Below are 27839 nucleotides of genomic sequence, written 5' to 3'. Positions count from 1 at the left end.
GGCAATCATACCACAGCTTCTTGTTGGGAGTTATCTCTTGGCAATCATACCACATCTTCTTTTTTACAATATTATATACCACTCAAATCTGAAACTTGAAATAAAACAGACACTTACCAATTTTAGTAACTATTATACTCTTGATAAATTTCAGTCAATTTTAACAATATAAATAAACTATCAAAATGAGTCACTAACAACAATATACAATATAAAATTTCATTCAAAATTTTCCATCTTTTAAAAATTTCATTTTTTCACACTATTTTTAAAATCATAAGAGCTTGGGTGGATTTACTTTATTCTCAGTTAAATTTTGTGGATTATTTTATTATTCATTGAATATCAATTTTAATGGATTTCCTTGGGAAAGATGAACAACCAATTTAAGTGTTAAACAAGTACATGCAAACTTTGGCAAACCACAAAAATCAAAAATGTCCACAATCCACAAAAATTGATACCCATGAAAGTAAAAGAATCCACATTCTGGGAGAAAAGGACACGTACATATCCTGCCCATTATGGAATGACCATGTCATTTCTACTCTTACATAATAAGAATTGTACAAACAATACCTTGGAAAAACACTTAGGCCTTTCAATTCTATATTTGTTACATAAATCCACAAACAATTAAATTATGTCATTATTATCTACATATTAAAAATGTTTGAGCAAAAAAACATACATACTGATAATAAAGAAATTATTGGTGTTGTAGCCCATTCTAGTCCACTTGACAGTGATTAAATTTCACGATTTTCAAAATTTTGTGATTTATGATCGTATAATTAGACAATATATGTATAGTGTCTTGAAATATGAAATTTATTTGTATGAGGCTTAGAAACGGGGGAAATGCGAGGTTCTACCGAGCATTTTCCCGTTTCGTGCTGAATACAAATAATTTTCATATTTCAAGACACTATACGTATATTGTTTTTATACTGAAATCGATAAAAAATAAAAAAAATATGAAACAAATATTGTTAAAAAAAGTGTTTAGAATTTCCCTCTTGGGGTACCATTTTGGGTTATTTCCCTTTGAGCGTAGTCCAGGCGGTACAAAATTGACATTTTAAGGAAAAAGACAGGGAAAATGAACTCTAATTAATAACATTTGATAAATCATGGTATATAAATTACCATTATTTGAAGACATAATTAACAAGTTTAAATTCATAAAAGTTTGACCATTGTTACTACAAGTTGTCATGGTTGTGACGTGACGTTGTAAGTAGGCGGGGCTTATAGGTGAGTTGAGGTCATTGACGTATAAAGCTAACATTTATAAGTATAGCTTTATCTGTATAGTAAAATAGCTGATTGCAGTATAAGGCCAACTAAAATTAATTAGTAGATTTTCATCCAAATTTTTGAAAAAAATGGGGCGGGTGGGAGGATTTTATTTTTTTTAATTTTATTTCATATGAAACCATTTTGTGACGAGTTCATCATGTATGCAAGTGTAATAATAAGCTTATATCATGTATACACAGGTATGAGGAATCTTACATTATTTTTCAAATCCTAAAATACATGTCTCTAATTGAGGCTTTAGAAACTAAACAACAAAGACGTGTAGAAATGCTCTCTTCAGTTGGACTTTCTACACCAAATGTATTTGGGTTCCTAAACGATTGTTTTTAGTACCCATAAAATGAAGCAAATGCATTGGTATGCAACACATATATTATGAGTACAGAATAAAATGAAAACACAAACAGTGTTTAAAATAATAGGGTTGGTACTTATGCATTTATGCAAGATGAAAATATAATTACCATGTAAAACACATGTGGACTTAATAAAAAAAAAAGAAGTTGTTGTTTAATGACCCTTTTGGGGATATTGGGACATTTTGTGTTAATCAACAAGAAAAGACAGTCATGGGTAAAATCTAAGGTCTTCTGTAAATAAAAAGCGTATGTTAGTCGACTTTTTAAACTCAATAAACAAGTTCGTGTTTGTGTTTCAATATCTTTAATCCAGTCATGTTTTCTGTATCAATTGGTTCCACGATTTTTGCGCTTTGGATATCTTTCTTATTTAAACTTCCTGACACAAAGTTATTGCCTAAAAAAATCCAGTTTTCTAATCACAGAAATTTGTGACATACCGCGATTTGTGGTCTAGGACACAGCGTTTTTCTCGTAACACGAGTATTTCACGTCATTCATCAGTTTTTACTCTCGAAAGATGATGTTGTCATCATAGAGCAGCAGAATATGTCGACAATCATTTTGGTTAGATTTACTCGAGGTACAAAACCGAAAATTGAAACAGGAAGTCATAAATGAAACGAAATTTTAACGGTTATCGGTAACGGAAACGAACAAAATTCGTAAATCGTAAATTTTATAAAATAAAAAAAATCGGGGCGGGACGATTTCAGAGGGGCGGGCGGGGATGAAAATCTATCAATTAATTTTAATTGGCCTAAATAGGAGCAAGAACATATCAATTAAGTGAATAATAAGCATGATGAGTAAAATTTAGATCTAAAAAAAAAAAAAAAAGTGCATTTCTTAAACCACTGTGTGGTATTACTGATAGACGAAAGTCAACAGGATAAATTAAGGCACTTTAAATAAACTTTAGCGACGGCAAGATAATAGATTCATCGAGTTTGTGAATACACATAAAAAAAATAAGGCTTTCAATTAGTAACTTGGGCCGATTTTGCTTCACAAAAGGAGCTGTACACATGTTCCTGTGGAGGTAGTTAAAATTTATTTGATTGATTGATTGCTCAATGCCCAGTGGCAAATATTTCATGCATGTTCAGGACGAAGAATTTATTTGAAAAATACCTATATGGTCTGAATATTCATAGGGTCATTAAAAATTAAATGAGTATAAAACTCATAGGGCCATACCCATATGGTCATGGTCCAAATAGTCAGAAACATATCCATTGGATATAATGTTGTTTCATGTTCAGTGAACCACAACATCTAGGACAGATACTTGTTTGGCATGTCTTAGACAAAAAGTCCACACCTGAATGAAACAACAACACGACATATGAACTGACAAAGAGAATTACAAACCTTACAGAAACAAAATGCCCCCTTCTAATATAGTCGGCCAAGCCGTTAAATTTTGTATCAATAATTATGAACTTTATAGAATAATAAACAAGAATGTGTCCCAAGTACACAGATGCCCCATATGTTTAGTGGACCTTGAAAGGGGTATAAAACTCTAATTTGGCATTAACATTAGAGAAATCATATCATAGGGAACATGTTTATTAAGTTTCAAGTTGATTGGACTTCAACTTCATCAAAAACTACCTCGACCAAAAACTTTAACCTGAAGTGGGACAAACGGACAGACGCACAGACCAGAAAACATAATGCCCATAAATGGGGCATAAAAACACAAAATACTTTATAGAAAAATACCAAGGCACATCATTATTGATTGTCATTAATAAAACATGATTTAAAACATTATAGCCTGGGTTATCTACCTTTGAAATACTTCAACAATAATACATATATTATATAGACAATAATATAAACATTGCACTATCAGCATAAAAAATTACCATACATCATGGTAAAGCATCAATTTTTTTCTTCGATAAAATTAAGTCGCTTTGAACAATATAAAAATATAGTGGAAATAAACAAGAAGTAAGTACAGTTAACTCTCGTTGTCTCGAACTCGGTTGACTCGAAATTTCTGATGAGTCGAAGTTTTCACGTGGTCCCGAACTTTATTCCATACAAAAGTATGTAATTCGACTCCTGATGAGTCGAAATTGGATGAGTCGAAATTTCGGTTGAGTCGAACTTAATTTACGGTCCCAAGGTTAACAAAAGCATTCAAAATTCATTTTTTATCTCGAACTAATACACATATGTCAAAACATGACCTCCGGGATTTTTAAAAATGGATTGAAGAGTTAATCTGACAATACCCGTGTAATTAAATTTCCGGTCACTGAACTCTATATTGATTTATGACATGCTATTTCCATGAGTGTTTACCTAAGATTATCTTTTATAGAATTTTTATAAATAATTAGTGATACATTGTTAATGTTCATGAACAAGTATTTAAAATGTTTACAAAACAATTAATTTGTGATTTACACTAATGAGCTTGGGTGTGTATAAAGTAAGGATTATGGCTTCCGTTGATGATCACCTAAAAACTACTCAAACGGCGTCTTTAATCTTTTTATATTTTCTTTTGAAAAGAAAGAGTGAGATAAAACAAAATGAATAGAAATCAAAATTTTCTTAAATCTCTTGTTTCCGAGAATAAACAATTTTGTCAGCTATAACCGACCTGAATAACGAAACTATCGATTGAAAATTACGCTCTTGGAAAAGTCATAGGATTTTTTTTTAATTGAATAAGTAAAAAAAATGTCATTATAATAATAAAAGACTGTGACATACAAATACATGGATCTGATACTAGAATATCGATTCCCTTGCCATATTCACCCGGATTTATTTTAGCTTTACCAAGCTAAGCAAGAGTTGTGCCCCTTAGATTGTCGTACTTCCGGTGTTTGTTTGAGTCGAACTACGTGTATCTCGAAATATTTTTCTGGTCCGGCTGACTTCGACATAACGAGAGTCGACTGTATATTACATCTCTAATAGAAATACAATAAATAATGTTGACACAGAATATAAAAATAGGAAAAATTTACGAAATAAAGAACAACAAAAATAAAGAATAGCGAAAAGTATTCAAATTTGGAACCTTGAAAAAAAAGCATTCTTTAAATTAATATAAGTGTAAATCCAGAATCCTGACGTATTGTAAAATGTTCTTCCAACCCTCTATTAAAGATGCATGACATAATTTATATTTTTAAAACATGTTTCTGGGTTATGAAATAAGACAATATGAGACACACTGTATAATTGCTGTAAAATTGCCGCTAATATAAAATATAAGTATTTCAATGATAATACATACCAACAATAAAAAAATAAATCAATCATAAATTAATAAAATAACTGCCTGTACATAGTTCCTGATAAAAAAATAACAAAATTTGAACAAACATTATCATTAACAATACCATTCAAACCTAAAAATATTAAATAAAAAATTGTGAAATCACATATTTGCACTGGAATGTACACTTGATTGAGGCAGTTAAAGCTATTTATTTGGCATCACACATTTAACTATATAACCTTGCCACTTGAGCAAAATATTGTTTGTAAGAGTTGTCTAACTTGGGACTAAAATGTTTTAAGGTTGCAAACAAGCATCCAAACATACTATCCACACTAATCTGTGTCCACACTTGTTTTAGGTAGCAAAAAATCAATTTTGTTCACATACACGTAGAAACATTATTGTTAGATTATTAAAGTTGTTTATTTTTTCAATGTTTAACATAATTGTTTTTTCTTCAGTTGATTTTAAATGAATCAGACCATTAGATTTCAGGTTTGAATTGTTTGAAATTTTCTCTTGGCAGGGCATTTTATAGATGACTATACAATATTGGATTTGCCCATTGATGAAGGCTAAATGGTGATTTATCTCTGGTGGATAGTCGTCTAATTGTTGAAGGTTGTCTAATTGGCTACCATAGCACATCTTCCTTTATTTACAAAGGCAGTTATTTTGACTTGTACATAAAAGTTCTTTGGCATTTCATAACAAATACTAAAGACAAGAAAACATTTTTACAAAATTAACAATTATTAACGAACAACAATATGTTTTCTTTTTATACAAACTACATATATGCTGATACAGTATTTTAAGATAAAATCTGACATACCTTTTGTTTCTTAAATTAAAAATAGAACTTTATTGAAAAGGGAAATAACTCCAAATTGCCATTTATGAGTAAAATACATGTTTCTAGAAATGAGTTTTTGAAATGGCACTCATACCACATCTTCTTATATCTATAAACACTTCATGTGCAAAGTATTTTCAAAAGTTTTTATCTATCGTTTTTCAGAAAACAACTGATTTTAATACAATATAAGGCATGTCTAGCCACGTATTCAACTTTTAATGATCTGGTTTATTAAGTAAAATTAGTTAATGCCATGGAAACCAATGTAGCCATATAGGTCCTTAGTTCTGCAACATATGTTAATTATTATTTTAAATTATTGAAAAAAAAAAATTAGTGTTGACAAAAAAAATATTGGAAGACAAAACTCATTTTTACACTTTTTGAGTATTGTCATGAATTTTTTTTTTTGATTGTCAATCTGTGTTTTGATATGAAAACTTTTCATCTTTTAAAAATATCTACTAATTATCTCCCTTTTGGCAAAAAATATATCACAATAATCTCTTAAAAACAAGGCACTATAAAGGATAAACAAGAAAATCTATATAGATGGTTAAGCCAACAGCAAATTTAAGTTGAGAGTTTAATACCTAAAATATAGGGTCAGTAGGTAAAAATTGATTTTCGAAGTCACAGGCCTGAAAATATCTGGTCTTCACCCAATTTGGTTCCGGTATTGTAAATACCATGTCACGTATTTCAGTAATCTTCCAAAATTTTCAAATAGTCAATTAACATAGTGATAGTTTTCATTACATTATTTATAAATTCAGTAGCATAATTTGATTAAATGTGTAATTAATGTTTAATACAAAAATTGATGTGTTGGTGAACAGTTTTTTTTTAAGAATTTGTCTTAAAAACATTAGAGCTGATAAACCCCCTAAACATTTTTTTCTATTTTTGGACCTTGCTATTACATCCTACTGTCATAGTAGATAAAAAAGTACCATTTATAAAGGAACTTAAAAGTCTTCGTTGTCTTTTCCAAATCTTTGGTAAAAATTCTTCTGTAGAGCTGAACCATCTTATATTTTATGTTGTTTTACTATCTCATGTTGGAGTCACTTCAATTTCAGTTACAACTAAAACAGAAACAATTTATAAATAACTAACACATAGCTGAGAGGATAATAGAGCAGTGTTACCACAAGAAAAAAATGTCAACTGAGGTTTGGCCATGGTAACACTTTGCTAGATTAACTTTAATCAGGAGTTCTCAAAGGGGAATGTGTAAGAACTGAGACAGTTGAAGGGATATAGGACAATAAAGGATCTACAGCAAAACCTATAAACTGTACATTTAAAATTGAGAATGGAAACGGGGAATGTGCCAAAGAGACAACAACCTGACCATAGAGCAGACAACAGCAGAAGGCCACCAACAGGTCTTCAATGCAACGGGAAACTCCTTCACCCAGAGGCGTCCCTCAGCTGGCCCCTAAACAAATATATACTGGTTCAGTGATAATGAACACCATACTAAACTCCAAATTGTACACAAGAAACTAAAAGTTAAAATGATACAAGACTAACAAAGGCCAGAGGCTCCTGACTTGGGACAGGCGCAAAATTGTGGCGGGGTTAAACATGTTTGTGAGATCTCAACCCTCCCCCTATGCCTCTAGCCAATGCAGAAAAGTAAACACATAACAATACGCACATTAAAATTCAGTTCAAGAGAATAATTTGTTTATTTCCATAGTATCACTAAAAGAAATTTCTGAATTGACAAAAAACAACATCAACTTCTGCAACAATTCGCCTTTTCAGAATCAAAAGGATCATGCCTATATATCTTATTGTATGTACAGCAAATGAAAATAGCGAACATCATTGGTTGAATTTCTATCATATATTAAGTTTCAAACCAATCACAAGGTTTTAGTGTACACTTGAGGAAATATTACCCAGAATGCATTAGATTTTTACCTTCTTCAGGTGGACTATCCAAGCTGAAGTTAAAGATGGCCTCCTGTTGTAGCTGGGTAATTGTTTTTAATACAGACATGTACTGGAACAGAGACAATGCCATTCTGCTACTATGGGGCCTCTTGTTGAACATGCTGGCAAAAATATCCAGAAAGTGAGAGTTCAGGAGTTCTACTTTGTCTTTTTCTTCCAAATTTTCAACATCTATAAATAAACAATCAAAAATTGTTATTGGTAATCCTTCTTACATTTCATACTTTTTATGCTGACTATAAGTGACCTGATAAAAATAAGAAGTATTTATGTTTGCTCTTATTACAAGTGTTAATACCAAAAACTCATTTATTTTTTGGAATCAGTGTTAAATAGAAGCAAATCATCTCCCTTATTTCAAGAAAAAGTGCTTAGAAACTATCTTTATTTGGACTTAATGTTAAATAACATTTCATATTAAAACCCTATGCTACTTTCTTTAATTGGATGAATTTAATTATCTTGATTTTTTCAATAACAAAGTACTAGCTAAATCTATTTTTTTTAAAAATCAGTTCAAAATTTAAACTATCTCCTAACAATGGAACTTACTTATTAAACCAGAACTTATCATTTTTCACCAATAAATATGAATTTGGGTAAGTAGAAAGATCTTCTATTGTCATCATGTGAACGATTAGAAAATATTTCTAATATTCCTTTCAGAAGGAAAAATTATAGGAAATATAAATCATACAGAATACGCCATAAACATGCTATAAAGGGAGATAACTCATGCAATGCATTTCTTTTTACTTTTAAGTCAATTTGTTTTCCATTTGACCTGAGTTCTGGCCAGGTGAAATAGAAACAGAAAACCCTGCAGAATTTCCATAAGGAGGTATTTTTTTCATATGAGAGACTTAAGTGGCAAAGTGGTCTTAGTATTTCACCTATAGAAATCATTGATGGACTTTTTCTTCATTTACAAGCTTTTAAGAAAGATTGCTGGTATTTTAACGCCACATTTTTTCGTCATTTTCAAGTTTGTACTGATGGAGGAGAGTGAAGTGCCCGGAGAATCCATTGACCTTTGAAAAACTGATTATCTTAGTCAATTAATATAGGAGTTGAGTTCACCCCAATGAATGGGATTCGAGCTCAGTGTTGACTGGCTAGTGAATACAGTAGTAGAACTACATAGACCACTTGGCCACCGAGGCCCCACAAACTTTTAAGAATTTAAGAGCCTCAGTATTAACACTTACCAGGATTAGTCAGTCTTATAGCACACAATAAACCAATCTCAGTATCCGACAAGTTGTACTGACTAAACTTCCTGCCAAAATCTAACATCAGCGTTGTCAACTCTTCACCAAGTATCATTTTCATCGTAGCCTTGGAATAAAACACCTTTGTGTTGTTCAATAGCACATAAGATTCATTCTCACACAAAAACTCTGAATTTATCATCTGTAACAAAGAATACAATGTCATATATTTGAATTCAAATTGATTTTAATACTGTGGATTCATTATTATTGGCTGGTTGCAATTTTCCAAAAGAGATGAAACCACAAATTCAATGTTCAATGAATTACATATTTCATGTAGGCTTCTATATACAGTGATTTTCAAAACCTCCAAAACAAAAATACACCAAAATGCAAGTTTTCAGCAATCCATGAAAATTGGTACCCACGAAAATAAATGAAACCACCGTTTATGTTGGAACAGCCACAGTGACACAAATAAATGGGAACCTCATATCCAACAAGGGCCTACAATAATTGTCACCATAGCCCTATAAAGCACCCGAACACTCACCCAAAGCCATCCCATATAGCTCTACTTTACATAAAGAAAGTATACAAGACTTTAAGTGAAATATGGGAATATTCAATGGTCCTCTGTGTCTTTCTTCTGTAACATTTTTTCTCTCACAAAAATCACCTTTAGTTTTCTTAAGGATGAACAAAGGTAGGTTTGGGAGTTTTATTTATGACGGATGTTCAAACTCCTTGATGTTTTTCCTACGATACAGGGTATAATATTCTTCCTAATAACACCCCTTTTTCATTTATTATAAGAAACCAATAACTCATAAAAGATTGTTTACCAAATTTTAAGCAGATTCTAGATTTCATTCCATTTGAGATTTGATTTGAGAATAGAAGCTGAGCTACTCATGTTTTTATTCTTTTTCTTCTTAATTTACACAAGTTTTGAGACCCAAGTAATACCAATGCAAATATAAGGTAAAAATTAAAGTCAGCCTATTCCAGCAACTTTTTAAAAATAGAATATCTCGAAAAGGAGCTCCATAACCGTTCAATATTTTAGCTTATTTTGTTCCTCAAATAATGCTATTCTGTAAATTAAGAAATAAAAATAAAAACATGAGTTGAGCTGGCTTCTATTCTAAGCTGATCATCTAATTACCATCCAGATTTCCATATAGGCATTCATAGTTAGTTTTTCTTGGTCAGCCATTGTAAATTTAGAAAATCCTGGAGTCTTACTGGCAAAGCCTAAAAATATATAGCATCAAGAAAATTGAGACAAATAAATGGCTGATTGACATCAGCATGTAACCAAAAACATTTATATAATATTTTAATGTCAAAACGAATACAGTAGACTCCGGCCAATCGGATACCCAAAATGTCAGCTAAAAATATCCGATTGTCCGATATATTCAATTAGCCGATGAACGTATATTCCTCCAAGTTTTTTTTCAAAATTGACAGACACAACCCTAAGATACCAATTGCTATTATAGCTGCTTTATTAATGGAAATTTGTGACTAATCTCATTGTTTTTTCAGGTACAAGTTCGGATAATTCGGTTGCTTGAGTAACAGATCGATCAGTTGATAATAATGTATTTTGTTTATCTGTCAGTCTATTGATTATTAATTATTAATTATGTGTTGATTATCTGAATAAAATATGTACCATTTAAATAATGTGACTTGTTGTTTTTGCGTGATTTGTTTCATTTGTGTGTTAAAACAGGTAAAAGCTAAAAATAGCTATGAATTCTCGGAAGTAGGCCACAGGTAAATTCTATTAATAGCTACGAATTCATGCCGACTATAAACTTCTACCTGTAATCGTACTCGGATCTAATTTTCTACAGTTTTTTATTTATGAAATCCATTTCCAATTTCAAGTAATACAACTATGTTTATGATTATAAAATTGTAAAATTAATTTTGCTTTCTATCTTATCTGTCGTGGTTCAAAATAAAAGGCTGAATATTATGTAAATTAGGAAAATGGCGCACGTGTGTACAAGTTACATAATTCTATTTCACCTGGGACATGCTATTGACACACAATTCCTTGTTTTTACACGGGACTTCTATATATATTTTAATAAATTGTTGAGAAAGAGGTACATTTCATTCATATTTAATAAACATTGATGAACATCACGCACAGTTTATCATTTTGTCGTGTCATTGTTTGTGAAGTAAATGATAACGATCACATTTGGATAAACACATAACAAACACATCTTGGGCAGAATATAATATCAAATTCATAAAATAAACAAGACAATAAGAAAAAATATGTTTTATTTGACTATGAAAGATCGTTTTTATTAATAAAATGAAACATTTCTGTACTGAAGTTTTCTTAAACTTCGTAATGGCGTAACTTCCGGCTTCATTTCCTGTCAAAAAAAATATGAAATTATTTCAAAATATTCGATTGTACATGGTTTTCACACATTTTCCATGAATATTCCTATCCAATTAGCCGATATATTCTAATAGCCGATATTCGATTATCCGATGTATTTTGACTGAAATGTATAGGGAATGGTTCGGTGTTTTGAAATAATATTACAATAGCCGATATATTCGATTAACCGATATCCGATTAGGTGGAGTCTACTGTACTAAAGATGAAGTACATCAATTAGATCTTGGATCATTTCAAAGAAAAGGTCAAACTTTATTTATTACATTATTTGTGGAATACCTATTTTCTTCAATTCTGTGGGTAATAATGTCCAGGAATTAAAATATCTAGCGTGGATAGAAAGTTGTCTCACTGCCACCCATACCATATCTTCTAAGATTTAAGTACATTTTCTTAAATATGTATTTACAGAGTTTAGTTAAACCACAAATCATATATCCACGAAACATACTTTTTTTTTCATGCAGGGAAATTGTTACAATATACATAAAAATAAATATTACGTCCATAAAAGCCAATATTCCCTCTGAGAAGTAACCAATTTCACTTCACCAATTAATGTCTATTCAGTGATGCTATTCCAAAGTTCATAAAACCAGACTATTTGGTATTTTTACAGACAGTTAAATTAACTCATTGGCAATCACACTACATGTATATCTTTTTATTTCATTCTGAAGGACTAATACAAATAAAAGTACGCCTTCCATTATAGAGGGCCCTCATGGGGTTTTTGATTATGTGATTACTTGGCCGTTTTTTTAATGATTATTTGATTATTAAGCCAAATATTTCATGATTATTTGATTACCTAGGACTGTATTTTTAGTTTATGATTATTTGATTACTAAAGATGAGCAAATATTTAATGATTATGTGATTATATTGGCAAAAAAATGGTGATTATGTGATTACTAGGACCCCCCCATGAGGGGCCTCATTATACATGTTATAAGCCTTACCCGTAACTTGTTCATTGTAATATTTTACTCCTTCCATTAGCCTTACCCGTAACTTGTTCATTGTAATATTTTACTCCTTCCATAAACCTTACCCGTAACTTGTTCATTGTAATATTTTACTCCTTCCATAAACCTTACCCATAACTTGTTCATTGTAATATTTTACTCCTTCAACTGAACTTGCAAACATATTTGACACTGGATGTAAAAAAATCAATCAATCAGCTGGCTTCCAGTAATTTTGAGTACTCTCAAATTTGGGTGTAATCCATTATGGCCACAATTGTTCAAAATTCCAAAACAGGTAGGGATTTTACAGTAGATGATATAAAGAAATACGAATTTTTTTAATTTTTTTAGGCATTGACTATGTCTGTATGTGTTTGTGTGGCAAGGGTGAAGGTTTAAGATTCAAGAGATTGATGGTTGATGTCTAGCCAAATGGATAGTTCTATTATATAGTAGTATCAGTGTTTACATGCCTATTTTTTTTTAATGAAGGATCGTCAAATTGTACTATAATTAAGTTAAACGTATATATCAATCAGAACGGAATAGATATGATAATACCAAACAGGGAGTACTGCTTAATTAAAGGGATACGCTGATCTACGCTGGGCAATGCATATTGTAAATATTTTTGTTTATATTACGGATTTTAATGCATTATTAAATTCACCAGTCAGATGTTATGGTACCTTATTCATAATTCTTCGAACTTTTCATCATGTATATTATAATTATCATGATTAAATAACCAGTAAATTTAATATTTTTGTACATAAAATTTTGCAGCTAAAACCATTTTCCAGCGGCGGCTTTGCCCCCTGAAACCCCTACCAGGGCTCTGCCCTGGACCTGCTGGGGGCCTTAAGCGGCCTCCAGACCCCCTGCCAATTGGTGCCTACGGTTGACTGAATACCTAGTTACGCCCCTGCCTTACCCATAACTCGATCGATCGTTCATTGTAATATTTTACTCTTTCCATTACCCTTACCCATATATAACTTGTTCATTGTAATATTTTACTCCTTCCATTAGCCTTACCCATAACTTGTTCATTGTAATATTTTACTCCTTCCATAAGCCTTACCCATAACTTGTTCATTGTAATATTTTACTCCTTCCATTAGCCTTACCCATAACTTGTTCATTGTTATATTTTACTCCTTCCATTAGCCTTACCCATAACTTGTTCATTGTAATATGTTACTCCTTCCATTAGCCTTACCCATAACTTGTTCATTATAATATTTTACTCCTTCCATCAGTTGGTTCCAAATGAATTTCAATTCTTCCCTGTTTGTGTTTGTCATAGGAACTTTCCACTGAAAATAAAAACACTACTGTTTAACAATAGACACTGCAATATTGGCATAATCCCCAAAATTCAGATGTGTTTAAAAAAACCTTCTACAAGATATATTTTGGAGAAGCCTAAAGGCAGATTTGTCAAGAAAATTAAGAGCAGTTTATGAAATGTATCCTAGTCCAGAATTTTTATACTGCAATGAAGACTAATTCGGGGCCTTGGGTTGTTTTCTACTCTTTGTGGATGGGATTTTAGCCTTTTTGACTAATTCCCAGTTTCCATTCTCAATTCATATGTCTAATCAAAGAAGATCTGTAGTGAAGTGTATTTTATCTCATCTGTAGCATATTTTGTACCTTACCAGTAGTGTATTTTTACCTTACTTATAGAGTATTTTTACCTTTATTGTAGTGTATTTTTATCTATCCTATAGTGTATTTTTATCTATCCTATCATGCCTATAGTGTATTTTTATCTTATCTGTAGTGTATTTCTATCTTACCTGTAAGTGTATATTTATCTCATCTGTAGTGTATTTTTACCATACCTGTATTGTATTTTTATCTCATCTGTAGTGTATTTATACCTAACCTGTAGAGTATTTTTTATCTCATATGTAGTGTATGTTTACCTTACCTACTGTGTATTTTTATCTCATCTGTAGTGTATTTTTACCTCACTTGTAGTGTATTTTACCTTAACTGCTATCCTGTAGTGTATTTTTATCTCATCTGTAGTGTATTTTTACCTTACCTGTAGTGTGTTTTTATTTTATCTGTAGTGTATTTTTACCTTACCTGTAGTGTATTTTTACCTTATCTGTAGTGTGTTTTTATATCTTACCTATAGTGTATTTTTATCGAAACTGTAATGTATTTTTATCTTATCTGTAGTGTATTTTTGTCTCATATATATGTAGTGTATTTTTATCTTACCTGTAGTGTATTTTTATCTCATCTGTAGTGTATTTTTATCTTACCTGTAGTGTATTTTTATTTCATCTGTAGAGTATTCTTATCTAACCTGTAGTGTATTTATATCTCATCTGTAGTGTATTCTTATCTTACCTGTAGTATATTTTTATCTCATCTGTAGTATTTTTATCTAGCCTGTAGTGTATTTTTATCTTATCTGTAGTGTATTTTTACCATACCTGTATTGTATTTTTACCTCACTTGTAGTGTGTTTTTACCTTACCTGTAGTGTATTTTTTACCTTACCTGTAGTGTATTTTTTACCTTACCTGTAGTGTATTTTTATCTAGTCTGTAGTGTATTTTTGTCTCATCTGTAGTGTATTTTTATCTCAGCTGTAGTGTATTTTTACCTTACCTGTAGTGTATTTTTATCAAATCTGTAGTGTATTTTCAAATCTGTAGTGTATTTTTATCTTATCTGAAGTGTATTTTTATCTTACCTGTAGTGTATTTTTATTTCATCTGTGGTGTATTTTTATCTATCATGTAGTGTATTTTTACTTTACCTGTAGTGTGTTTTTATCTCATCTGAAGTGTATTTTTTATCTAATCTATAGTGTATTTTTACCTTACCTGTAGCGTATTTTTATCTCATCTGTAGTATATTTTTACTTAACCTGTAGTGTTTTTATCTCATCTGTAGTGTATTTTTTTACCTTACCTGTTGTGTGTTTTTATCTCATATGTAGTGTATTTTTATACTGTAGTGTATTTTTATCTAGCCTGTAGTGTATTCTTATCTCATCTGTAGTGTATTTTTATCTATCCTGTAGTGTATTTTTACCTTACCTGTAGTTTATTTTAATCTCATCTGTTGTTTATTTTTACCTTACCTGTAGTGTGTTTTTATATATAACCTGTAGTGTATTTTTATCTTATCTGTAGTGTATTTTTATCTCATCTGTAGTGTATTTATACCTTAACTGAAGCGTATTTTTATCTCATCTGTAGTGTATTTTTACCATACCTGCAGACTTGAGGTAATTGTAATTGTAATTGTTAATATTTATCTCATCTGTAGTGTATTTTTACCATACCTGTATTGTATTTTTATCTCATCTGTAGTGTATTTATACCTTAACTGTAGCATATTTTTATCTCATCTGTAGTGTATTTTTACCATACCTGCAGACTTGGGGTAATTGTAATTGTAATCCTTAATCAGCTGTAATTGATTACCATTTTTCAAGTAATCAGCGTAATCATTGATCAGCCAAAAATCTGATTAAAGTAATTTAATTTAATCAATTACTTTTCAAAATACCCTGTAATCATGATTAATTTTTGATTACATTCTGATTACAATGAAAACCAGATGCTCCGCAGGGCGTAGCTTTATACGACTGCAGAGGTTGAACCCTGAACGGTTGGGGCAAGTATGGACACAACATTCAAGCTGGATTCAGCTCTAAATTTGGATTGTGATTAAATAGTTGACACAGCATAGGTTTCTGACACAGAATGAATGTGTTCTAATGAACTTAAAATTTTTGTTTTCTCTTAGAGCAATTCACTATGCTGTTGAATATTAATCCTCTCAAAACAAGAATGTGTCCTCAGTACACAAATACCCCACTCGCACTATCATTTTCCATGTTCAGTGGACCGTGAAATTGGGGTAAAAACTCTAATTTGGCATTAAAATAAGAAAGATCATATCATAGGGGACATGTGTACTAAGTTTGAAGTCGATTGAACTTAAACTTCATCAAAAACTACCTTGACCAAAAACTTTAACCTGAAGCGGGACAGTCGGACGGACGAACGAACGGACAAACGGACGGACGGACGCACAGACCAGAAAACATAATGCCCCTCTACTATCGTAGGTGGGGCATAAAAATGTTTGAAGAAATTTTCTTTTTTATTTATGAAATTTCAAATGAGAAAAATTGAACCCAATTTTTTTAATCACATCCCCCTTTCCCTTATTCCAAAACTAATCTCAATTAAAATTTCTAATGGAGTTTGCAACAATAACTACTCATTTAAATACATCATAAAATATTAAGATGTAAAAAAAACTGCTTGTTATCACTGAATGTTATTTATTATAATTTATCAGTTGGTAGTAAAAAGTGAATATTATTACATTGTATATTGTATATATCAAGATTTAGGTTGATTCTGGACAAAGAAAGATAACTCCAATTAAAAAAAATCTTGCTATTGCACAATATTTTGCAATTAGATATTTCTTGCTTACTATTCTGGACAAAGAAAGATAACTCTAATTAAAAAAAAATTTGCTATTTCACAATATTGTGCAATTAGATATTTCTTGCCATTGCGCAATACTGTGCAATTGAAAAGACTTGCTATTGCACAATACTTAATATAATAATTTTAGATCCTGATTTGGACCAACTTGAAAACTGGGCTCATAATAAAAAATCTAAGTACATTTTTGGATTCAGCATATCAAAGAACCCCAAGATTTCAATTTTTGTTGAAATCAGACTAAGTTTAATTTTGGACCCTTTGGACTTTAGTGTAGACCAATTTGAAAACAGGACCAAAAATGAAGAATCTACATACACAGTTAGATTTGGTATATCAAAGAACCCCATTTATTCAATTTTTGATGAAATCAAACAAAGTTTAATTTTGGACCCCGATTTGGACCAACTTGAAAACTGGGCCAATAATCAAGAATCTAAGTACATTTTTAGATTCAGCATATCAAAGAACCTAACTGATTCATTTTTTGTCAAAATCAAACTAAGTTTAATTTTGGACCCTTTGGACCTTAATGTAGACCAATTTGAAAACAGGACCAAAAGTTAAGAATCTACATACACAGTCATGACAGTTAGATTCGGCATATCAAAGAACCCCAATTATTCAATTTTGATGAAATCAAACAAAGTTTAATTTTGGACCCTTTGGGCCCCTTATTCTGTTGGGACCAAAACTCCCAAAATCAATACCAACCTTCCTTTTATGGTCATAAACCTTGTGTTTAAATTTCATAGATTTCTATTTACTTATACTAACGTTATGGTGCGAAAACCAAGAAAAATGCTTATTTGGGTCCCTTTTTGGCCCCTAATTCCTAAACTGTTGGGACCTAAACTCCCAAAATCAATACCAACCTTCCTTTTGTAGTCATTAACATTGTGTTTAAATTTCATTGATTTCTATTTACTTAAACTAAAGTTATTGTGCGAAAACCAAGAATAATGCTTATTTGGGCCCTTTTTTGGCCCCTAATTCCTAAACTGTTGAAACCTAAACTCCCAAAATCAATCCCAACTGTTCTTTTGTGGTCATAAACCTTGTGTCAAAATTTCATAGATTTCTATTAACTTAAACTAAAGTTATAGTGCGAAAACCAAGAAAATGCTTATTTGGGCCCTTTTGGCCCCTAATTCCTAAAATGTTGGGACCAAAACTCCCAAAATCAATACCAACCTTCCTTTTGTGGTCATAAACCTTGTGTTAAAATTTCATAGATTCCCATTCACTTTTACTAAAGTTAGAGTGCGAAAACTAAAAGTATTCGGACGCCGGACGACGACGACGACGACGACGCTGACGCCAACGTGATAGCAATATACGACGAAAAATTTTTCAAATTTTGCGGTCGTATAAAAATCTAAAATTGTGTTTTTGGTCATTAAATGAACGTCTTTGTTATTCAAATTTGATAAATTTTTAACATACTAAAATGGTTTGGTTACTTTAAGTATGTCTACTTCAGTAAAAAATAAACTGTTACAGTATTGAAAAGTCATCATTAGCCTAAGCAGAGACATATAATACAATTATATACCTTTTATCTTGGTAAAAGATATGGTACATACATGTATATTCATCGTTTTATAATGATCTTCATATTAATATTTGATAATAACTGTTATATATTCAAGTAATACTTTTCTTTAACCCTGAATTATAATCTTTTGTTATTTTTTGTGATTTTTGTCAACTTTGAATTGACAGGTAGGAGACTAATTAAGGTCTGTTTTTATTGCAATTACCAATTGAGTATAGCTGTAGGGGAATATATATGATAAAAGATAAATCAGACATGAAAATTTATCTAATTAGCACAAACTTGGACAAAGATGTTGTTTAGGATTTTAAAAAATGTATTTGAACTGGACATGTAAAATGCAATGATTTTTAGTACTTGCATATTGTTTACAATTTGGTTTAACATTTCTATTAAAACATAGTTTAAACTGGTAACTTTATTTCATCCATATTTAAACTTCCATAAACTGCAACTTGGAATACATATGAATTATGAAAGAGGTCAGAAGACAAACAAAAAACTATTATGTTATATCTTTATTAATTAAATTTAATTCAAAATAATTCAGAGATCATTGGTGATAAAGTGTAATGTATATATATGTAGTGAAATTTGGTGTTTATTTAAATAGATGAAGTTTAATTTGAAGTTATCATTTTATAATTGAACCAAATAAAATACTTTCTCAAAAATGCTATAGTTATATTGAACGTTTATTCATTCACATCATTCAAAATGTTTTGTTTTTAAATTCATTGTAATCAGATGTAATCATGATTACTTTAACAAAGTAATCATTAATTTAATCAGCTACTTTCAGAAATGATGTAATCATTAATTTAATTTAATCGTACAAATGACAAAGTAATTATAATTTAATCAATTGCATTGAAAGTAATCGGACCCATCTCTGCATACCTGTATTGTATTTTTATCTCATCTGTAGTGTATTTATACCTTAACTGAAGCGTATTTTTATCTCATCTGTAGTGTATTTTTATTTTATCTGTAGGGTATTCTTATCTTACCTGTAGTGTATTTTTATCTCATCTGTAGTGTATTTTTATCTAGCCTGTAGTGTATTTTTACCTTACCTGTAGTGTATTTTTATCTTATCTGTAATGTATTTTTACCATACCTGTATTATATTTTTACCTTACCTGTAGTGTATTTTTATCTTATCTGTAGTGTATTTTTATCTAGCCTGTAGTGTATTTTTACCTTACCTGTAGTGTATTTTTATCTTATCTGTAGTGTATTTTTACCATACCTGTATTGTATTTTTACCTTACCTGTAGTGTATTTTTATCTTATCTGTAGTGTATTTTTACCATACCTGTATTGTATTTTTATCTCATTTGTAGTGTATTTATACCTTACCTGTAGTGTGTTTTTATCTCATCTGTAGTGTATTTTTACCTCACTTGTAGTGTGTTTTTATCTCATCTGTAGTGTATTTTTTACCTTACCTGTAGTGTATTTTTGTCACATCTGTAGTATATTTTCACCATACCTGTATTGTATTTTATCTCATCTGTAGTGTATTTTTACCTTACCTGTAGTGTGTTTTTATATCTTACCTGTAGTGTGTTTTATCAAATCTGTAGTGTATTTTTATCTTATCTGTAGTGTATTTTTATCTTACCTGTAATGTATTTTTAATTAGCCTGTAGTGTATTTTTATTTCATCTGTGGTGTATTTTTATCTATCATGTAGTGTATTTTTACTTTACCTGTAGTGTGTTTTTATCTCATCTGAAGTGTATTTTTTATCTAACCTGTAGTGTATTTTTACCTTACCTGTAGTGTATTTTTATCTCATCTGTAGTATATTTTTACCTAACCTGTAATGTGTTTTTATCTCATCTGTAGTGTATTTTTTACCTGACCTGTAGTATGTTTCTATCTCATATGTAGTGTATTTTTACCTTACCTTTAGTGTATTTCTATCTAGCCTGTAGTGTATTTTTATCTCATCTGTAGTGTATTTTTATCTATCCTGTAGTGTATTTTTACCTTACCTGTAGTGTATTTTAATCTAATCTGTTGTTTATTTTTACCTTACCTGGAGAGTATTTATATCTTACCTGTAGTGTATTTTTTGTCTCATCTGTAGTGTATTTTTACCTTACCTGTAGTGTGTTTTTATATACATGTATTACCTGTAGTGTATTTTTGTCTCATCTGTAGTGTATTTTTATCTCATCTGTAGTGTATTTTTACCTTACCTGTAGTGTTTTTATATCTTACCTTTAGTGTATTTTTATCTTACCTGTAGTGTATTTTTATCTTATCTGTAGTGTATTTTTATCTTACCTGTAGTGTAATTTTGTCTAGCCTGTAGTGTATTTTTATTCCATCTGTAGTGTATTTTTATCTATCATGTAGTGTATTTTTACTTTACCTGTAGTGTTTTTATCTCATCTGAAGTGTATTTTTCATCTAACCTGTAGTGTATTTTTATCTCATCTATAGTGTATTTTAACCTTACCTGTAGTGTATTTTTCTCTCATCTATAGTGTTTTTTTTTATCTAACCGGTAGTGTAGTGTATTTTTATCTCATCTAAAGAGTATATAATCTAGCCTGTAGTGTATTTTTATCTCAACTGTAGAGTATTTTTATGTAGCCTGTAGTGCATTTTTATCTAGCCTGTGGTGTATTTTTTCCTTACCTGTAGTGTACTTTCATTTAGGGTGTAGTGTAGTCTTATCTCATCTGTAGTGTATTTTTATCTATCCTGTAGTGTATTTTTACCTTACCTGTAGGGTATTTTAATCTAATCTGTTGTTTATTTTTACCTTACCTGAAGTGTATTTTTATCTTACCTGTAGTGTATTTTTGTCTCATTTGTAGTGTATTTTTACCTTACCTGTAGTGTATTTTTAAGCCTTTGTTTTAACATACCTCGCCACTTTTATAATTTTTATAACACTCTCTGTTAAAGGCTTGATAATGAAACAGAAGATCAACTGGTGCTTTAAATCTTTCCAAGGTCACATTGATCAGTTCTTTAGATTCTTTCGCTACTTCCTCTGATTTTTATCTTACCTGTAGTGTATTTTTGTCTAGCCTGTAGTGTATTTTTATTCCATCTGTAGTGTATTTTTATCTATCATGTAGTGTATTTTTACTTTACCTGTAGTGTTTTTATCTCATCTGAAGTGTATTTTTCATCTAACCTGTAGTGTATTTTTATCTCATCTATAGTGTATTTTAACCTTACCTGTAGTGTATTTTTCTCTCATCTATAGTGTTTTTTTTATCTAACCGGTAGTGTTGTGTATTTTTATCTCATCTGAAGAGTATATAATCTAGCCTGTAGTGTATTTTTATCTCAACTGTAGAGTATTTTTATGTAGCCTGTAGTGTGTTTTTATCTCATTTGTAGTGTATTTTTACCTTACCTGTAGTGTATTTTTAAGCCTTTGTATTAACATACCTCGCCACTTTTATGATTTTTATAACAATCCCTGTTAAAGGCTTGATAATGAAACAGAAGATCAACTGGTGCTTTAAATCTTTCCAATGTTACATTGATCAGCTCTTTAGATTCCTTCGCTACTTCCTCTGATTTTTCAACTTCAGTTCCGTTCATGTCAAAGTTTATTTGTTGAACATTTCCTATTTGCCTGCTTGCCAAATTTTCAGCATCAAACATATTATACGTAACAGCATTGTTTGTGTTGTTTTCATTTGGCGATGCAACTTCTGCCAATCTCAATGCATCTAGTTGTCCTTCGCCAATAGACGTTGAACTCTGACTAGACAGGCTGTTTGATCGTTCGTGAAGTATCTGGGTCACCTCAGGTTTTTCAAGAACCTGTCTAACAAGTTCTTCTATCACTATTGAGCTAAAATGCACCTTAGAAGTAGAAGGTACGTTAGGACCACATGTGGTCATCTGGACATCAGAATTGAGAGAAGAAAATGTGGATGGTCGTAATACATCATGATTGTTTGAGAAAGTTTGTACATTTTGAGAATTCGATTCATGCATGTTTTTATCACAAGTTTCACTACCAGTATTAAATGATAATGAATTTATACCATCAGTGGAATGGCGCTGGGATAATGAATTTATACCATCAGTGGAATTGCGCTGGGATAATGAATTTATACCATCAGTGGAATCGCGCTGTGATAATGAATTTATACCATCAGGGGAATGGGGCTGAGATAATGAATTTATACCACTAGTGGTATTGTGCTGCGATGATGGATTTGGTAGCGCTGGTATATGCCCTTTCTGTAGTGTTTGCCATGACATCTCAGAAAATTCAGTCTTTTGAAAATCCATATAGGGTAAATTTTGACAATTTCCATTGGCTGATTTCCTTGGATTCCTCCAGTTTTCAAAATTCCTTTCGTTTTGTGATTTTTCTTGAAATTCCTGACAATTTTGTAATCTCTCTTTAAAGTTCTGTTCAATTTCAGATCTTTCATGAAAGTCATGATTTAGCACTCTTGAATTTGTTTCTATCTCACTATTTTCTAAAGTATTCATGTGTTGAACATGCATATGATTTCCCTCTTCAGAGTTTCGTTCTAATGATTGCTGGCTCACAGCACATACCTTTTGGGGGGCAAAAGAGTGTCTCTGTTCTATAGAACACACATTTTGTGGGAAAGAGGAACTAGGTTCTTCACTTTGAAGAAAGTTATTAATCTGGTCTGGTGTTGTCTCATCTGCTGCTTCAGCCAAGGCTTTCTCCTTCTCCGTCTTTGGTATTCTGCCCATTTTCACGGCTGAAAAATATGTATGTGTCAAATTTTCATTTAATTTCAATGATGTGCCTTTTGGACCAAAATAATTATAGCGTCGCAGAAATTAATACAGTGTCACAGGAAGAAAATATAGCATTGCAGTACCGCAACGCTAAAACCTCCTGAGGAGAACCAAAAGTTTTGGTCATCTTAATGTTTTTATTGTTTTGGTACTGTGGATTTACCATTATTCCTAGGATACCAACTTTAGATGATTCATGGGTACAGTTGAACCACAGATGTATTTTGTTATATCTGTCCTGGAGTTATTCTCCTTCATTTTTGTCATGGCATTTTTCTCATTCATTTCTGTCATAGATTTTTCACAGTTTTCTGTCATGGAGTTTTCTCAGTCATTTCTGTCATTGAGTTTTCTCAGTCATTTCTGTCATGGTATTTTTCATTCATTTCTGTCATGAAGTTTTCTCAGTCATTTCTGTCATGGTATTTTTCATTCATTTCTTTCATGGCGTTTTCTCAGTCATTTCTGTCATGACGTTTTCTCAGTCATTTCTGTCATGGCATTTTCTCAGTAATTTCTGTCATGGCGTTTTCTCAGTCATTTCTGTCATGGAGTTTTCTCAGTCATTTTTGTCAGTTTTTCTCAGTTATTTCTGTCATGGAGTTCTTTGCAGTCTTTTCTGTCCTGGAAATTCATTCAGTTTTCTACGTTATTTTGATCATAGAGTTTGTCTCAGTAATTTTTGTCATGGAGTTTGTCTCAGTCATTTTTGTCATGGAGTTTGTCTCAGTCATTTTTGTCATAGAGTTTTACTCAGTATAAGTTTTTCTATATTATTTCTGTCATGTAGTGTATTTTCTTCATAGTTCAAGGGAAAGGGTCATTCAGTTATTCTCCACTAATTTTTTAACTTCCAAAGTTACTAAGTCATTTTGGTAATTTAACCTTTTCTCAAATGAAATCTGTCATGGCGTTTTTTTTTTCTTCTTCATTTAAATAAGAATTGATAGTACTTTAAATCTAAATGTTATTGTCCTTTTTTCTTGTGATGGTTGCTGTCTAAAAAGTAAAATAACAAAAAGCCAGATCTCAGGTAAATTCAAAGCTTAATAAACACATCAAACAGATGGAAAACAACTGTCATAAACCTAACTTGGAATAGAATATGGTGAATTAAACCTAGTTTTATCATGTTTATAGCTAGCTCAACCTCTGGCCTGTATGACACTTGCAGAAAATTATATTATATATTGACAACAATGTGTGATTGTCTAATTCATGTTTAACCCCCCTCCCCCAATCCACCCAGGGATGATTCCACTATATAGTTTAGGGCCGCTTAGCGGCCCCAAAAAATGTACATGAAAATGAATTCCCAATTCAGGAAAATAAAATAAAAATCGATATTTTCGGAGAAGTTCTCTATCACCGATTATATAATAATTTTTCAAAGTTTGTTGTCAAAACGTTTTAAAATCCGTATAAGAAAGCTAGCTGTTTACATCGCATTTTATTAACAACGATTTAATTATGCCAGTCAAAATGTGGCAAACAATTTTATCAGCCGAATTCAATTGATTAATATGATATAAGAGTATTCGATCTTGTAAAAGCAGATCGCCCAGCAGGTTGATAAAAAAGGGTGTCAAAGCAGACCTCGGCAGAGAGAAAATCAAATTTTGATATAACATTGATGGATAAAGTTTAATGGGCGCCGATCTCGTAAAAGCAGATCGCCCAGCAGAGCCGGTTATATGATATGATGAAAACTTGTTTTGTAAAAGAAATTATTTCCTCAAAAGACAAAAGTTTGAGCGTTTTTTGAAAATAATGTTGATAATAGACCATTCATGAAATACGATGTCATCATTATGGAACTATTTCAAAAGTTTTGAAGATGATTCAAAATAATTTTAAAGAATACTGATTCATGCTTTAAATATCTTATCAATTGAGTATATGAACTTTTGTAATTGCTTTTCTGAATTCTACAATTGACCAGCCCAATTTGAAATCCATTTGAATCAAGGTAAATTTATAGAGATGACCTTCTGTTGAAAAAATACCCGATGAATGATTTTTTCAGTGGTTTATGTTAGCTGAAATATATGTGTTTGTAATAAGCCTAGGTGACTATAGCTAAGATGATAGACTAGTGCATCATGTTCAATGATATTCATGTAATAACAGTAGCTCATCCAGAATTATTCAAACTGTTACAACTTACATGAAAACCAGTGTACAGGTTAAACTTAATAATATACATTTTCTGTTTTTACAGGAAAATAATGTTATTTCGACTTAGATTTTATGTTTAAAAAATTCCCAATTAGAATAAAAATTCCCAATTTGATGTTCAAGGGACCCATTTGAAAACACCTGGAATCATCCCTGCCACCCCACCCCACCCTCATTTATCTTAACTCATACTCACCATCAATAGACATTCCAAATTGAAGACACATATTAAACCTGCATGATTTACATCTATTCCTATTCTTTGGTGAAATATCACATTGTCCTCCAAAAAAACACTTATATTTATGTGCTTTTGGGATGCTCCTTTTAAAAAATCCCTAAAAATTACAAATATAAACAAGATGTACTGCTGATTCATAATAATTCATTGGATACAGTTTTTGTCGATTCATAATAATTCATTGGATACCAGTTTTTGTTGATTCATAATAATTCATTGGATACCAGTTTTTGTCGATTCATAATAATTCATTGGATACAGTTTTTGTGGATTCATAATAATTCATTGGATACCAGTTTTTGTGGATTCATAATAATTCATTGGATACCAGTTTTTGTGGATTCATAATAATTCATTGGATACCAGTTTTTGTCGATTCATAATAATTCATTGGATACCAGTTTTTGTCGATTCATAATAATTCATTGGATACCAGTTTTTGTCGATTCATAATAATTCATTAGATACCAGTTTTGGTAACTTTTGTGGATAATAAGAGATGTGACTTTAAATGTTCAACAAAGTACAAATTTTCTATTGACTTATATAATGCATAAACATTAAACTATTACAAAGGGTTAACAGTCTATATTTCTCACTGCATTGAAGACTCATTTGTGGCCTTTGGCTGTTGTCTGCTCTATGGTCATGATGGTCAGGTTGTTGTCTCTTTGACACATTCCCCATTTCCATTCTCAATTTTATATTATATAGTATTTTACTGCAATGAAATGCAGGGTTAATTTCTGACAACTGTCAAATTCAACGGAATATTTTTTTTGACTCTCTTTCGTATGAAACCAGATTCGACATACTATAATTTAGTGGTATTTCACTTAAAAGAAAGATCTATTTACCTTACACCCTTCACATGTAGCCACCCCATAATGTACACCAGTAGCTTTATCTTTACAGATCTTGCACTTCCCAAATGGGAATGGTATGGCTCCTATCGGCATATTCTCCTCTCCCAAAAACTGAAACTTTTATATGATTGCAGGTAAAGCTCCTATTGGCATATTCACCTCATCTGAAAAATGTGTAACAAAGTTCTTTTTTAGGATTGCAGGTACAGCTTCTTACAGCATTATTTTCCTAAAAAAATGATTTGATTCACTCTATTTGGTCCTGCCTTTTTTATAAGTTTTATCTGGACTGTTATGGCATGAATTGTCATCCTCACTTTTTTTTTTTTCTTTTAATTTTTTTTTTTTGGGGGGAGGAGGGGCAAGTTGCTCATCCTGCCTTTTTTCTAATAAAACTTCTGTTCTGCCTTTTTTTCAATTTTAACTCTAGCCCCTATAACAATATAATACAGGTATATGTCTGAAACCTTTGCTATCAATTTAATACAAATCTGGCAATGTAGCATTAGATTGGGACTTGTAAAAAGTATATATGCATTAATTAATGATTTAAAAATTCATATAGCTCCTTAAGTGGAACCATACCCCCCCCCTTCCCTGTAAATAAAATCCCCATAATAATATGTCACTTACTGTATTAACACCAATGTTCATCTGAGTGAAAAGCTTTCAACATGTTCAAAGTCTTCATTAATTTTCTACAAACAAAAAATAAAACTTCAACTTAAAATCTGTATCAACATACTTATTCATAAATCAGGGGAAAACACAAAAGACAGATCTATTAATAGAACAACAATAACATCAAATAAGAGTAATACCACAAGATGCACATTTTAATGATTTTGATTACAATATCTCTTCAAAAAAATTTTTCATGGACAAAGTATCTGCACCTGAGATTATGATAACAGTATATATCGACATGATTAAAAAGACCGTCACATCTTCATTGATTTTTCTACGAAGAATAAAGCATAATCTAACAATGGCTATAACATCCTGATAAATAAATCAGAGAAAACACAGCAGATAAAAGTTTAAAATAGATCAATACATGTAGAAAGACGAGGCCAAAACAAATAACATGTGTGTTTCCTATTACATCTCATTGGCAGATCAAGGCGGGAGGGGGGTCCATTGGAACCCCCCCTTTTTTTTCACCGATCAATGCATTTGAATGGGAGAATATAGTTGGAAACCCCCCTTTACTCTGGGTTGGGACCCTCCTTTTTAAAATGGCTGGATCCGCCCCTGCATCTTTGAAAATAATAGGGTACATGTACATACATTTTGTAGGCTAATTGGTAAGGATTTTTTTTATTATATTACAT

At 31.1% G+C, this 27839-nt stretch overlaps 1 protein-coding gene and 1 long non-coding RNA gene across 2 annotated transcripts in view; both read right to left on the bottom strand.

The window, feature by feature from the left end:
• LOC139482701 (uncharacterized) overlaps positions 1-27839 on the bottom strand; it is a 931021-nt gene that overhangs the window by 150368 nt on the left and 752814 nt on the right. The window lies entirely within an intron of this gene.
• Positions 132-26663, bottom strand: LOC139482691 (uncharacterized). The gene is made up of 8 exons (XM_071266759.1): positions 26497-26663; positions 25595-25736; positions 21874-23180; positions 13616-13712; positions 10151-10239; positions 8977-9181; positions 7736-7939; positions 132-6888 (listed from the first exon to the last, which is right to left on the bottom strand). Exons 1-8 carry the CDS (start codon positions 26596-26598, stop codon positions 6857-6859), a joined length of 2178 nt encoding a protein of 725 aa, XP_071122860.1. The 5' UTR covers positions 26599-26663; the 3' UTR covers positions 132-6856.

The sequence above is a fragment of the Mytilus edulis genome, chromosome 7 (genome assembly GCF_963676685.1).
Source record: "Mytilus edulis chromosome 7, xbMytEdul2.2, whole genome shotgun sequence".
Classification (NCBI taxonomy): Eukaryota; Metazoa; Mollusca; class Bivalvia; order Mytilida; family Mytilidae; genus Mytilus; species Mytilus edulis.
Note: the sequence above shows the minus strand (reverse complement) of the source record. Positions and strands in the feature narration are given on the sequence as shown.